At 43.7% G+C, this 15,271-nt stretch overlaps 1 protein-coding gene across 2 annotated transcripts in view; it reads left to right on the top strand.

Annotated features, from left to right (window-relative positions):
- The window catches only part of DRAM1 (DNA damage regulated autophagy modulator 1), a 303,166-nt gene that overhangs the window by 275,911 nt on the left and 11,984 nt on the right, over positions 1-15,271 (top strand). For both annotated transcript variants that reach the window (XM_086919254.1, XM_086919262.1), the window contains one exon: positions 2,345-2,437. In XM_086919254.1, the coding sequence (XP_086775380.1) occupies positions 2,345-2,437 (93 nt within the window). The remainder of the gene's footprint in view (positions 1-2,344; positions 2,438-15,271) is intronic.

Below are 15,271 nucleotides of genomic sequence, written 5' to 3'. Positions count from 1 at the left end.
AGTTAGAGTTTGCCCTCTGTTCAGGAAGTCTCAGGAACAGCAAAGACTTCAGGGTCATCTAATACAAGCACTTGGAACTGTGAGTTTTAAGCTGCAACAGAAGAAAAAGCAACCCAACGCCATCGATGATGCAGCTGCCGGCTCCACGACCTGCTGTCACTGCATAGAGCACCACCTCACTTTGCACTGCAACCCTGATCTCACCGAAGCCGCCACTGAGCCACTGCTTGCACCATGACCTGAGGGCACCCCACTTTGCGAGCCTCGCTTCACATCGCCGTCCTGGTATCCCTGATGCTGCTGCTCCGCAACCGACATCGACGCCGCTGCCTGCACCATGGCATGGGGGCACCTATCATACGTTGAACCACCGCCCTATCCCACACTGCAGCTTTGGCTCACCGATGCAGGTAGCATCGACTCCAGATCGTCTACTGACGACAGGGCTTCAGCAACGAACATGCTGCTGCTTGCACCGTGACCTGTGAGCACTGCGACGAGCATGCCCCACCTTGCCTGCTGACACCGGCGCTCCTGACTTCAACCTCACGGAGTTCGATCTGCAATGCTTGTGACTTCAAGGGCCCGACGACTCCCTCACTGACCTCCTGAACCCATGATGCTGCTTCTTTGGAACTGTTTGCGGGTGTTTCCTAAACCACATCTGGCCCGCCATGCCGCCGTCAGCCTGAACTGTTCGATTTGTTTATTCACAACGCCCTGATAGCCCCGGACGGACCTATCGTCTTCAAGGAACTGTATTTTAAGTCTGTTTTTTGCAGTATACGTATTTTGATTACTGTATGTTTATCTTTTTGGTCTTATTTTACACAGATAAATATTGGCTCTTTTTCTAAAACTGGTGTGGCTGTCCTTTTGTAGGGTTTTCACTGTATTACTGTGGGTTATGTGCAAATGCTTTGCACATTTCCTCTGAGATAAGCCTGACTGCTCGTGTCAAGCTACCAAGGGGGTGAGCAGGGGTTATTTTAGAAGTGTAGCCCCCTTACATTACTAGAAGGAAAGGTCCCTACTTGGTCGAGGTGCATACCTTTGCAACTAGAGACCCCCATCTTAAACGTTGGTTATCAGAGGTGAGGATAGGATTCGCATTTGCATTTGACCTACAGCGATTGGTGTACACTGCTACCATATCGCAGACCACTACGTACCACATACTGTTTTCTTTTGGTTTATTTTGTCTTTCCATTTGGTTGAGCTTGAAGTTTCTATGGAATCATGCCTGATGCAAGAGCATCATCAATTGCAGCCCTAGAGGTAGCTTTTGAGGATAAAAGGTTGGAATCCTACACTGTGAAAGAGTTGAAGACTATTTGCAAAAACCTGAAAGTCGAAATCTGAGGCCTCACTAGGAAAGGCTTTGCTTCTCTAACCTTACCTGCCATTAGGGGGTTTGTATGTCAGAATATGACATCTTAAATGCGGTTTACAAAAAATTGGCCCATTGGATGTAGATTTTCTATTATTAACGCAAATGGGACAACAGTTTTCAACACCTTGGCCCAAATTTACCAAAAGGTAATGCAGCACAACATCTAAAGTTGCTGGGCTGAGTTGCCTGAAAGGTAGAGAGCAGAACAGCACCGTATCTACTAAGATGTGGCACTGTTTTTCTCTTTTTCTGTCTTGGTACCATGGCATGCGCCACACACAGACCCCTGTGCCATAGTGCACAACGAGCAATGAAAAGATTTCTCCTCATTGCGCCTGCCTCAAGAAGGTGTCGAATTTTGGCACAATTCCCTGTCTACGATTGTTAGTAGATAAGGACTTGTGTCAAAACCCCAGAGTGGTTGCTTGCAGGCACAGTAATGCAAAGCAGCAAAAGGGCAACATTGCATTACTTTGAGAGACTAGCCAAACAAATCCTGATTACGTTGGATAGTAAATCCCAACCTGAAACTTTGCATGTTACATATGTGCGCAAACCCAATGCAGAGCATTAGTAAACCGGCCCATATGTGGGACATGATGTTTATGTCAAACGATATTCTGCATGCGATATGCTGGTACCCACGAATTGTGGCAGCTGAAATAGACATTTGTATAGTGCTGTAGGAACCACATGCTTAATGTGTAAAAGAAAAAGAACTTAGTGCTAATTTTTCAGTTCAACACTGAGACTGAAATTGGTAATATAGATCGTATGTTGGGACATCTCTATCCACCCTACACCATAAATTAGAAACTAGTTAAAGCGGCAGAATAATTTGTTACACTGCAAAAATATATCTGTTTTGAAGGTATAATTATGAATATATTTTTAGCATGCCTCATTGGAAGTATCAGGTCAGGTAATGTATTTTATTTTCATCTCTATTAGCATTACAAAGTCCATATGACCAGTGCAGTCTGTGAGTGGATCGTGGCCTTTGGATTTGTTACCTTCTTCTTGACATATGTTCAGGAGTTCCAGGTAAGTGTAATGAAACACATCTTACATTTATTAATTGGTTCATAATCCCCCAGACCCAAAAGTGTGGACAAATGACTTTCTAAATTCAAATACGATAATCGTTTCAGAAAAGCAACAAACATAACAAAAGACTGAACTTCACATTTTTCAGGATTAATTGTGGAAGCCTTAGAGAGTGATCTATTACATTGTTGAGTATTCATGGGTAGATGGGTCGATGGAGGAGAGAAATTGAGGAGTTAAACTGTAGCACCTTCTGAACTGAACGACTAGTAGACAGCAAGCTAAACTGAACACCTCTGTCTACAGACATTGAAAATGAAATCTTATTTATGCTTTTTAATGTACTTTCTGTGTCAGTTAATAATTGTTCTCAGCTGTTACATCTTTTAAACAGATAACAAAAGCTGTAATGAATTAACCCTGAGATCCCTTTTAGCTTTCAGTAGTATGTCTATCTAAATGCTGCTTGTAAATTTGTGTAGCACACAAACTATTGAATTAGAAAATGGGGGACGCAGCTAGTGCTCCCTAATATTTTGTACTGTTTAGTATATGATCTCTATTACAAATATGCCCTATTAATAGGTTGTAATTGGGTTCAGAACCATATGATAAGAATATAAAGTTATTCTAATTTACATTATGTTGTATTAATTATAACTATTGTTACTGTAGGCAGCGTGGCAACATATTATTTATGATATGTTTAAAATCATCAAGATATAACTATGTTTAAAACCAATAATGGGCTTGTTAGAAATAGGTCACCTATTCTTCCACTTTAATGTACAGACGTTTCTAAATGCTGGTATTCGCACCAATTTAGTCACAGCAGTGGAAAATAAAACTAGCTTTCTACTGCAGTGATGTAACAATGTTCATTATCTATTCACAGCCATTGAACCACTGATCCATTGGATGGGTATGGCTGGATATTGTAAATTAATATTTGTCAATAAAGGGAACGTTTTAGACCTTGGGAATCCGAGCAACTCAAGCTTTGCTCTTGTTGTATCTTTGATGTCATTCGGAATCCCTCTGTATTATTGACAGTCTCATCTATAATTCAATGTGTTATGTGTGTCTCCCACTGAGCACCAGTATCTTGCATACTGGACTAAATATAGTTATGCACTGCTGAAGTTGTTACCCATCTATCATTCGACATGCTATGCATGGCCTCCATAGGAAGCCTCTGTCTTTTACAACAGATTCCAAATGTGGTAATTCACTGCTATGACATAGCAACACTTGATAACAAAACTTGTTACCCACTGATGGTACACTATAACGGATTCCAGGCCAGGAGACAGGCTCTCTGAGACCCTATCAGTACAGGGCTCATTCTCTCTATGACTGAAAGTAGAAAGCACAGCTGGCAGAAGGGGAAGGAAGGCAGGGAAGGTAGTCTGAGTTGGTTAAGGATGACAAGTAAAGTATTTATTTTCCCCTTTTGGGGCTGGGAGGAGAGGCCATGTTATGTATGGCTCATCCATTACTTTTTGCCTCAGTCTAGCAGTTATAAGCAGTGGCAGATTATTTGTGGTGGGAGGGCTTAGATAACATAAAATTATAGATGGGTAACTTGAGTAACGGGAAAGTGATCTACGGGATGTTCATAGACAACTTGATGTCACTCATAAGCCCTCAGTGAAAAACATTTCCGTAACTCACAGTTACCCATTTAAAATTCTATGTGCTATGTATGGTTCTCAGGCAATCGGTAGTGTGAATGCCAAATAACAAAACTGCTTATTTACTGCTATGATTTATCAACAGTGCTTCTCATTGTTGTTATGTCATAATGGGATTCCATGTTTAGGTCTACTGGTCAGCTGACATGAATACTGTGTTCCCCCTACCCCCAGCGACGCGACCAGTACACATTGACCTGGGGGAGGGTCTGGTCTGCTGGTAAACCACTTCCTTCAGATACCTGAGTATCCAAATATTCCACTTAATTCCAGACATACTAGAAGCTAATTTGTTGACAGATGTAGTGGCCCTTTGCTCCCAGGTGACATTTTGTAGGTTCCTCCTACTGTTTGTGATGGGCTGGATAGCGATCTCTAAGATGATTATGCTCCTCCATATTCTACATTGCTTCGCGAACCTCCCAATTATACTCCCCAGTGCATTCTTCTGGAGCTCAAACGCCCGCTCAGGAGACCTCATATGGCATACTGCGCGCAGATGAATTGCTCCCCCAAAATTACAACTCCGTCCCAACATGGGAGGCCTTGGAGCATCAAATTTTGAATATAATTTCTTAGCAGCCCAACTACAATGGCTTTCATACTGGCTAGTGGGCGCTATTTGGCAGACATGGGCACGGTTGACACCCCTGTATTTCAGAAGTAATTGCTACAGTTGATGCTCCCCAGTACCCGACCTCAGCCAAAATCCCGATGCCTACTTCAGGTGGCCCTCAATTGCCTTGGCAGAACGTTGCAGCTCATCCATCCAATGGCTTTGCAGCCCTTATGGACCAATGGCCTTTCACAAGGGCCATTTTCTGCTATATGCAGCACTAACTGGTATGCTTTGTGACCTTTGGGGAATCCAGGGTGAAGAGCCTGCTACTCATCTACTCCTTCAAACCATACACACCCTAGCGGATGGCCACAGGCTGATCAGTTTGCTAGCCGGATCTTTTATGGAGCAGTCCTAGGTCTCACTGTAGATGCTTAGGGATACGTTTGGGGGCATGTTTGGCAGGACCCTTAATGAGAAGGAGTTGGCCAGAGGGCTGGTCTCGTCCACATCCCTGCACCGACCTACAACCAGTGACTTTTCTCTATGCCACCCTCACCTTGGTGACAATGTATTCTTGGTGATCAATCTACAAGGCACTACATGCTTGGCGGCGATCAGAAATTTTTGGTCGGGGTGCGGTTGGTCCTGCACCAACCATTGTTTGTATTTCTAATAAAGTGCAATAAAGCTGGTTTAAAAAAAATAATAATTCCAGGTTGCTCTGACAGGGTTTTAAGGGCTTTGACACGGCTCATCAAAGTCAGCTGTACCTTTTGTTTCATTGTCTATTTGATCTCACTCAGAGCTCTGGAACACATTCGTTATTCACTCTTACCCATCTGTATTTCTGTAAGTTTTCCACCAAATGGTTCCAATACATATCTTAAATGAGAGCGAAGTTCAGTATGTTTATGATGTCACCTAGAACCAACCCAAAAAGAAAATACATTAATTACTGCTACCCATATACAATGCTATGTTGTAGCCCACACCCGCTACTCCAAAATCCTATCTACCTGTACAGCTGGTACCATGGATCAGATCCGTAGCGGTAAATTAATTATGTGGAGCTATTCTCATGGTCTCTCTGTCTCTGCCTCATGCCATACCTTTTAAGTAATATATAACTATGTTCAGATACCCCTCCTTCCCTTTAAAAAATAGATGGGGTCTTTCCATCTTCCCTTTTCTTTAACAGTAAAAAACCAACTTGGAGTCTTTCCACTCTTGGTTTAAACGTTTCACTCTAACACCAAAATATTTTTAGAAATTGCCTTTACCGACCAACTCCTGGTCTTTCCATCCTCTCTCGACGACGTTGCTTTCAATGAGAAACATAGGTGGACCACACCTCGCTTTTAGACTCCCTTGGATGATTACAGTTGAGAATTCATCTTTATTTTGAAACACTTCTTGAAATGAAAGCATAGTACAATTTACACTTAGAACCCTTCCCTAACATCAAATATAGCCATCCCCAAGTGCACAGTAACACCACTTCTCCATAGTTGACAAGGACTTTGTTGTTAATTTCTTCCTGCTATTAGCATCTTTTCCAGGAAAAGTCGTCTTCTTGACTCAATACAATAAAATAAGTGGTGTCAGCATTACATTCTTTACACATTATCATATAAGTTCTGTATATAATCCGTAGCCAGTCCTCACTCACCTAGCTTCTTTCTAACAAATGTACATGTAAAGACCCTCGCTCTAACGCACTACAGTTCCAGTTCTCCCCTGCCTACCAAACAAAAACTGTATTTTTCAGCGTCCCAGGCTATCCCAGGGATGACAGAAGTAGCCAAGTGGATGATGAACAGCCGCCTGAAACTGAACTCGGACAAGACGGAAGTCCTCATCCTGGGATCCTCACCCTCCACCTGGGATGACTCCTGGTGGCCCCCCGCCCTGGGCAGCGCACCCAAACCAACAGACCACGCACGCAACCTGGGCTTCATCCTGGACTCTTCCCTCTCCATGACCAGACAAGTCAACGCCGTCTCCTCATCGTGCTTCAATATCCTGCGCATGCTACGTAAGATCTTCCGGTGGATACCCACCGAGACCAGGAAGACGGTCACCCAAGCCCTCGTCACCAGCCGACTGGACTACGGCAACTCCCTCTATGCCGGAACCACCGCCAAACTCCAGAAGAGACTCCAGCGGATTCAGAATGCCTCAGCACGACTCATCCTGGACATCCCCCGTCGCAGCCACATCTCCGGACATCTGAGAGATCTGCACTGGCTCCCGGTCAACAAGAGAATCACCTTCCGTCTCCTCACCCACGGACACAAAGCCCTACACAACCAAGGCCCAGGATACCTCAACAGCCGCCTCAACTTTTACGCTCCCACACGCCAGCTTCGATCGACCGGCCAAGCCGTCGCCGCCGTCCCCCGCATCCGAAGAGCCACCACATGAGGAAGGGCCTTCTCCTACCTGGCCGCCAAGACTTGGAACTCCCTCCCGACCCACCTCCGCCTGACCCAGGACCACCTTGCCTTCAGGAAGCAGCTCAAGACCTGGCTGTTCGAGCAGTAGCTTACCCCCCCTCCCCTAGCGCCTTGAGACCCTCCGGGTGAGTAGTGCGCTATATAAATGCTTGATGGATTGATTGATTGATTGATCATCAAACAAATATTTTCTTGAGATATCATGCTTTAAAAGTAAATTAAATGTGTTAACCTTCCAAGCACATCTGTTACAGGAACATATTTGTCGAGCATATTCTGACAACAGAACTCGTTCTCTTTAATGATGGCAAATTATGACGAAAGATAGAAAGTTGGGGGAATAAAATGCAACCCTCTCCATCAATGCAATCACTTCTCTTCTGCCTTGACTCGGAGGGCTCACTTACAGACGGCTTGGTCAGCATCAGCTTCGTACTCAATGTAAAACCCTTCATCCTGTGCCGCCCTCCGCATGACGGGGCAAGCCCTTGTCCTCTCCCACATTGATGATGGCAGTGCTATCCTCACTGGTGGAACAGAAGCCACACTGAACGCCACCTAATGAATCCTTCATTTCACGACATTAGTCACTCTATCAGGACTGGCTTCTAGTACCAGAACGTGCTTCACACGCTCCTGACCGCCTCGCAGGAAAACTGCCCTTAACTGACCATGTACCTACCACCCACAGCACAAATCTAGTGATTCTGGTTGCACCCAAAACCAGGAAGGTAAAAAAAACACAATAATTTGTTATTTTGCTCCCTCCAGCAACAACTTCTCCCTCAACTAAGATTAGCACTATGACATCTTACTTCCAGAACAAAACTCAGGGCCCAAATCTTCTCACTGCATTTCCACCATTCAATCACCACCGTTCCCAGGAAGCGCAATGTAATTAATGCAAATTACGTTTTGTAGTCTGTATAATTTAAAAAAGCACTTTAAACTCAAACTGTAATTGTGATGTAATCTGCTCCTCCTCTGTTCTTGAGAATAGCTGCCGGTGCTCCCATAACCTGTATGTGGCGACACAAAATGGTCAGCTCCTGTGCACAATTCTCTACTACCCTGCAGAGTTAGGCCCAGTCATATAAATACCCTTGTTCCGATTTACGAGAAAGTTAACGGAGTGCGATGCGGCAAGTCATTTTGCTGCACGCGCTGCAACATATTTAGGATAGGATACATTTTTTAAAGCGCTCGAATGCCGAGGCGTCTTGACGCTGAGAGGTTAGATAGAGGGACTGCAGCAGCTATACCAGACCTTAGATTATGGGGAACAGCCACGTTTTTAGCAGTTTCCTAAAAAGCTGCCTATTCGATAGTAATCTCATGGTGATAGGCAGCTGGTTCCACAGCTTGGCTGCACAGTGTGATAGATTCCTGCCTCCTCATCTGGCTCTATGAATTTTGGGGAGACAGATGAGACCCGTGTTTGCGGATATAAGGTTTCCCATGGGAGTATACCATGAGAATAATTTCCAGGAGTCGGCTGCCCCTCCACCTCCACTTGGCCTTATTGACCAAGCATAGGGCTTGGAATTACACCCGTTGCTGAATTGGGAGCCAATGTAGTAACCTGATGGCAGCAGAGGTAGAATGGCCTTTAGGAATATTTAATAATAAACGTGCTGCAGTATTTTATATTCATTGTAATTTTGCCCTCTGCGCCTTATCAATGCCTATAAAAAGGGTATTGCAATAATCTAACCTCAAGAGAATAAGGGCCACAACCACAGCTTTCCTTAGTTCCTGAGGGATGAAGGGGAAAATCTTCAGAAGAAGCTTCAATAAAAAGAAGCAGAAAGAGATTACACGGTTGATCTGGGCAGCAAAATTAAGTTGGTCATCAAAGATGACCCCCAGATTCTTAGCCTTGTCGGATGGAAGGGGACATTCCCCAGCCTCTGTTGGCCACCAGGTTTGATTCCAGAGGGATGGACCATTGCCAAACTCCATCACCTCTGTTTTATCCATATTGATCTTAAGATAATTTTGACTCATCTAACTCATGATGTGAGTCAGACAAGCATGGAAGCTAGCAGCAGTGGACTCAGACTATTTAGATACAGAGATGACAATCTGTGAGTCGTCCGCGTACGAGACCAGAGAGAATCCATGTACTCTGACGAGTATCGTGAGTGGGGTGACATATATATTAAACAGAGTTGGTGACAGTGCAGATCCCTGCAGCACTCCACACGGGAGAAGGAATGATTTGGATTGCAGATTCTCCCACTGTATGGTCTGTTCCCTAGAAGCCAGAAATGAGGAGAGAAGGGACAGAGCAGTATCCCCAATCCCCACTGCCTTCAGCCGCCGCACTAACACTGTATGATTCACAGTGTCAAATGCTGCTAATCGGTCTAAGAGGATGAGGATGGCTCTCCCCCCCCGTCCACCACCCTCCATCCACCTGTATGCGAATCTCCCCAGTTGCCATGATCAGCGCAGTCTCAGTCGAATGACACGGAAACCATGCTGACTTGAATAAAGCAGATTGTTGGAGTCTAGATAATTAGTTAGCTCCTGGTTTACCGACCTTTCGAGGATTTTACCTGCAATTGGCAGGCATGAAATAGGTCGATAATTCTTGACCTCCATGGGGTCTAGGGCCGGCTTTTTCAAAATTGGTCTGATGCAAGCTTTTTCCAGACTGACGAGTAGGTCCCAGACTCAATTACTTGATTTAAGAAGGGGGTTAGATGGACGGTGGACATGGATCCTTAGGAACCCAGTTTTAGTTGATACTAAGATTTTATTCACTTACTTTGGAGTAAGAGAGCTGAAGGTGGTTAACTGGCACTGCAATGTCTTCTCCAATGTGAATTCATGACCATTAGCAGCAATCTGCACATTATTAAGGAGGTCGTTATAAATTAGTTGGACCTTAGTGTGAAAGAAATTCGCCATCTTATCACAGAAGGCTTGATCTGGCCTAAATAGACTGACCTGTTGCGGTTTGGATAATACTTGGATGGTTTTAAAGAGCTCCTTAGAGGAGTTATTAGCTGCCTCCATTTCTTCAGTAAAGTAGGTGATTTTTGCTTTTATAATAGCCTCTTTGTATTGTTGGAGTGCTAAATTGTGTGCAGACTTATGCTCCCTACTATAATCAGATCTCCGTATGCGCTCAACTCTCCTACACGTGGCTTTCAAGCTTTTAAGCTCAGGTCCATACCATGGCGAAGTCGCCTGGGATCTTTTTACTCTAATGATTTTTTCTGGCACCTCCTGGTTAACTGCGGTAGCTATCCATTTCACAAACTGGATAGCTGCATCATTGTTATCCATGACCATTATGGGTAGACAAATATTTGGGGCCTTATCTAATTCCGTCCCTTGTTCTTTGTTCTATCTTCTAATTTTTAAACTGGCAGATTTATTTGCGACGGGAAGGTTCGGTTGAGTGGTTTTGATATTGAAATATATCACCTTATGGTCAGTCCAAGGAAGAAGAAAGGTTTTAATCAACGTGATGTCAGTGTTATTAGTAAATATGCCATCAAGTGTATGACCGGCAGAATGTGTAGGTCCAGACACTATTTGAAGTAGGTCATAGCCTGCTAAATTATCGAGTAACCTACTAGTGTCAGAGTTGTTATTAAGTTCTAACTGATAGTTAAAGTCACCAAAGATGATGAGCGATTTTGTTTCTAGACATGATTCCAGTAGAGACTGTAGGGCTTGAGTGAAGGAGGCTCTGGGACTAGGTGAAAAGTATACCCTGAAGAGTAGAGTGGTTGTTGATTTTCAACACAAAGCACATCACCTCCACCAGTAGATGTGAGATAGACACTACACGTACCTTTAGGTGGTCACAAAATATTAAAATATTCCCCCGCCTTTGCTCCCTAACCTACTTTGGCTGGCCACAGAGTAACCTGCCTGGAGAGCAATATTCCAACCAGGGTCCGAGGACTGATTTGTCCACATTTCGGTTAGGAATACTAGATCTGGATCGAAACATGCAGCAAGCATTTTAACTGGTACTTATGTTTAGCCAATGATCGCGTATTAAGCAGTATGCAGTGAAGCGGCTGATCATACATCACCCCCACTTTGCAGCTTGGGTAGTTAAGCCTGCCAGTTCGGTTATCTGCACCTCTAGTAGGGATATAATACAATATGTTGTATCGCTGTGCTTTTCCCTTGCGCTGGAGCACAAACTGCTGCAATGCGCCAGCGCAGACACCCTTGCACCATGGTGGAAGGATCCCTGCGCCGTGGGGAGATTGTTTTTGTGCAGGAAGGGGCACCTTCCTGCACAAAAACAATCAATTGAGGTGATTTTGTCTTCCAATGCATGCTGTAGAATGCTGTAGAATGCAGCATGCATTGAAAGTGGAAAAAAACGAGGAGAAATGAAAACATTTCTGCATGTGTGCCTCGCTACGCCACCCCTGGGGTGGCGAGCATTCAGACCCATTTCCAGGATTATGAAAGCTTGTAAATCTGGAAATGCATCAGTGGACATGTGTTGCAGGGATTCTGCTCCTTCACAGAACTGTGCACAGAGACTTGGGACCTCAGTGAATTAGGGTGTGCCAAAATTCACCTTAGTACCAAAAATCCCCTACCAGACTAGCATCAGTGTCACATTGGCTCTTCCAAAATACCAATGATTAGACAACCCAGAACATGCGACTTAGGTTACCTCAGGCAATGTGGAAAACATTAACACTCTTTCGTTATACTCTCATACCAATCCAAAACAGGGAGTAAAAGAAGACACGTGCAAGTTTGAAATATTTATTTCTAACGCTGTGTTCTCATGCGCAGCATCTTAGCTAATGCAAGCAGACATATTATTAGAAACAAGATTATCAGCATAGTTACTATTCCTTAAAATACAAAGGGAGAAAACATGTTATAATGCTAAATGGAATCAGGTTTAAAATATACCTATATTTCACCCTCCCTTGCTAGTAGGTTATGTTATATCTACAGAAGGTCTCTTGGGATTACATAGGCGGCCTCATACCTCTGGTTTTAGCAGAAATGGATCACATCAAATTCTGCACAAGCTCTCAGCACACAAATGTTCTCCAAGTGTGTGTCACATGCCTACGCAGTGCATTATCAAAACGCGCCAATCTCAGAGGTGGCCACAGCTGCTTATGTGTTATGTCTAGAACATGCGCTGATCAGTCCGAACAACAACCACTGTGTTGAAATAAACTTGAAGGCCTCTGCACTCACTGTTCAGACTAAGCTTACCAAGCAAGTCTACTAATATAGAAAAACATGTTATTCTCGTGTGAAGCAAAACACTCTACCAAACTCTAAGCATTTAATAAAGTGTGTGCCATGTGCAAAAGGCAGCAGAAAGGAAAAATGGCGTTTAAACTTCTAATAAGCTCATGTCAATTTAACACTGTGTGAATGCAAGGCTCAGCCCCACGACACCCTCCCTTGATCTGAGCACGGATAAGAAGGGGGCAAATTTGGAAAGCAGAGTTCAAAAACCAGAGTCAGAACCAAGTTCAAATTGCCACAGTATAAAAACGGGAGCAAACTTCAAATAATAAAGAGTCGTCAAATCAAGAATTTTCTCAACGGGGATAGGGAAGCCAATAGGCCTGGAGGCAAAAAAATGAAGACGACAAAAAAAAAAATCCGATATCCAACATGTGACCTCTGCCATGGAAGAGTGAGAAGCGACAACACATCTCACTCTAACAATGTATATGCAAAGTACGTCGCAACAGCCTCCAACAGGAAGTCATTGTTTTCATCTGAAAACATTTCAGCCATCCAATTCAGCAATGGGAAGGAACATACATGTTCCTCAGTAATCGGAGCCTCTAGCACCATCAGAGGACAACTCAGATTTCCTTCAATATAAGTGCGTGCCAAGAAATCATGCGCCGCTGCAAAAACATTCCAACGTCCCATTACTCCATGCATCGCTGCAAAGGCCATAATCCCTCCACCAGAACAGAACAATTCATGAGCAACTAAGGGGCTCATCAGTTGATCTTAATCCGCTTTGGGAGACACTGTATTGCAGAGACACAAATCCAGGGCCCCGTCGAAATCGCAGCTCAGGCAATGAAAGACCGGCTGGACGCATGTGAAAAAGGAAAATCGAAACGATAATCCATAAGCTGCACTCAATGTAGCAAGAGGCAGCGCTCCATAATAATCAAGCATTCGGTTGCGGAGCAGCAACAGCCGTGGGTGATCGTCTCGTAACACAGGACGTGCATCCATTTTGAAATAAGCACAGAAATAGAAGTACGCCTGCAACCAGAGCTAGCATCAAGGGAAACCCACCGAATAGGCTGGAAAAAATTGAATGAAAAAATGCTGGGAACACACCAAATATAGTTTGAAAAGAAATCACAAGGCCACTACTAACAACTTTAAAAAAGTGAGCCAGCCCTGTAGTGGAGGAAGCATTAAAGATAGTGTGAATTAATTCACCGAAATGCAAGGGCAAATCTGTATTTAATAAAGCGTGCATTTCCGTGTGGGTGTTTGCTACGTGAAGGACAAATATTTCACGAGCAGATGTGAGGGCGACTTCTTTTTGAGACAAAAGAGGTCTTATGCGACTCATCTTATTGAACTCTACTTTCAAGGTCGGAGTCGACGGCCAGATGGAAACATCCAGCTTCCAATGTGGAGGAGGAAACATTACGTTTTTACAACAGACTACACATTCAGAGACCGTAACCACGTAAGGAACTCCAGCTAACATCCCACAACAATCCTCATTATTCAAAAGTAAATAACTACAGTTTGCTAGTAATGTGAATGCTGGTATGATAGGAGGCGTCGGTGTGCCTTTCAAAGCACATGCAAGGTTAGGCGCATTTTGGTTGCATGAGCCATGCAATTGGATATTCCTACACACTAATGAGTGATCTGGTGTTGTTGTGCAATCCTCACCATTCAAATAAACCTCTTTACCCTCCCTCAGGCACCTATAGGTAAAAGGAAGCGCCCAAGCTTCATGGAGATAAGCGGTTCCCAGAAGTTCATATCTGCTGATCGCGTAATATTTCATGCAGGCCTCGAATTTGAACAAAGGAAAAGGTAATGTTATTAACCCATGGACGAGCCACACAGCAGAATTTGTTTCGGCCACAGAAAATGGCAAAGGTTCTAACTTTTCAATATGTAACATAGAAAAAGTTGCTTCCTTCATAGACATAAATGTTGCTTGTCAGTCAAATTAAAAGGGGCAAACAAAGATGATGTGTTCATGTAGTGCCAAGGCACTTTTCCTGCCTTTAACGTTTGCAAAGTCCATGCGAATTGCATAATGGAATGCAATCGATTTTGACCGTGGTACAAAACAGAGACATCATCTTGCACAATATCAACAACAGATGAAACAATATTATCTAAAGTGTAAATGCGGGAAGAAAGTGTGTTAATGCTGTTATCTATAACTGCCAGCACCTTTTCTAAATTTGCCTGATCTATAGCTCTTAAGCGGGAAGCAGCCTCAATCTGGGACAGTTTCCAAACTTCGTTGTAAATAGCATAGATCGACCTTTTGGATCTGCCGGAAGCAGGGCCCTTGACAAAATCATTTAGATCAACATCGTCAGTCAATTTAGATAAATGAAGCTTAACAGATGCTAAAGTGGAATGTTTGAGCCAATTCTGACATAATTTGCCTACTGAATAGGTAGTCACAGAATGGTCACTCTCAAAACGGGGATCCACCCTAACCTGTGTGTAGCCTTGGGCTAAACCCAGAAAACAATGTTGGCAAGAATCTGCACTTTTGTGCCACAACAACCAACCATTAGGATCCACACTGGATATGTTAAAAGTAGAATTCAGCAACAGGGTCTGTAATTCTCTAATAGAAAAACTGGCATTATTATCCCAACCAGGGTATTCTTCCAATTCAGTAAAAGAAGGAGCATTTAATTTTTTAGTAGTAGCCAATCCAAAGCATGTGGATTGTGAAATAGTAGAATTCAAAAACAACATATGGTTCGGGATGAGACATGCATGATGCAAAGCCTCAGTGCCTTTCACTTGCCAACTTTTAGAACCCCAAACAGATTTAAGATCAATAGTATCTTTCCACAGTTCATAGCCCCCAATAGCCAATTGGTCAAGGAAGGACTTTGGATAGAGTAATTTAATG

The sequence above is a fragment of the Lissotriton vulgaris genome, chromosome 1_1, assembly GCF_964263255.1.
Source record: "Lissotriton vulgaris chromosome 1_1, aLisVul1.2, whole genome shotgun sequence".
Classification (NCBI taxonomy): domain Eukaryota; kingdom Metazoa; phylum Chordata; class Amphibia; order Caudata; family Salamandridae; genus Lissotriton; species Lissotriton vulgaris.
The sequence above is the reverse complement of the archived record's forward strand: the minus strand, read 5'-3'. Positions and strand labels throughout refer to the sequence as shown.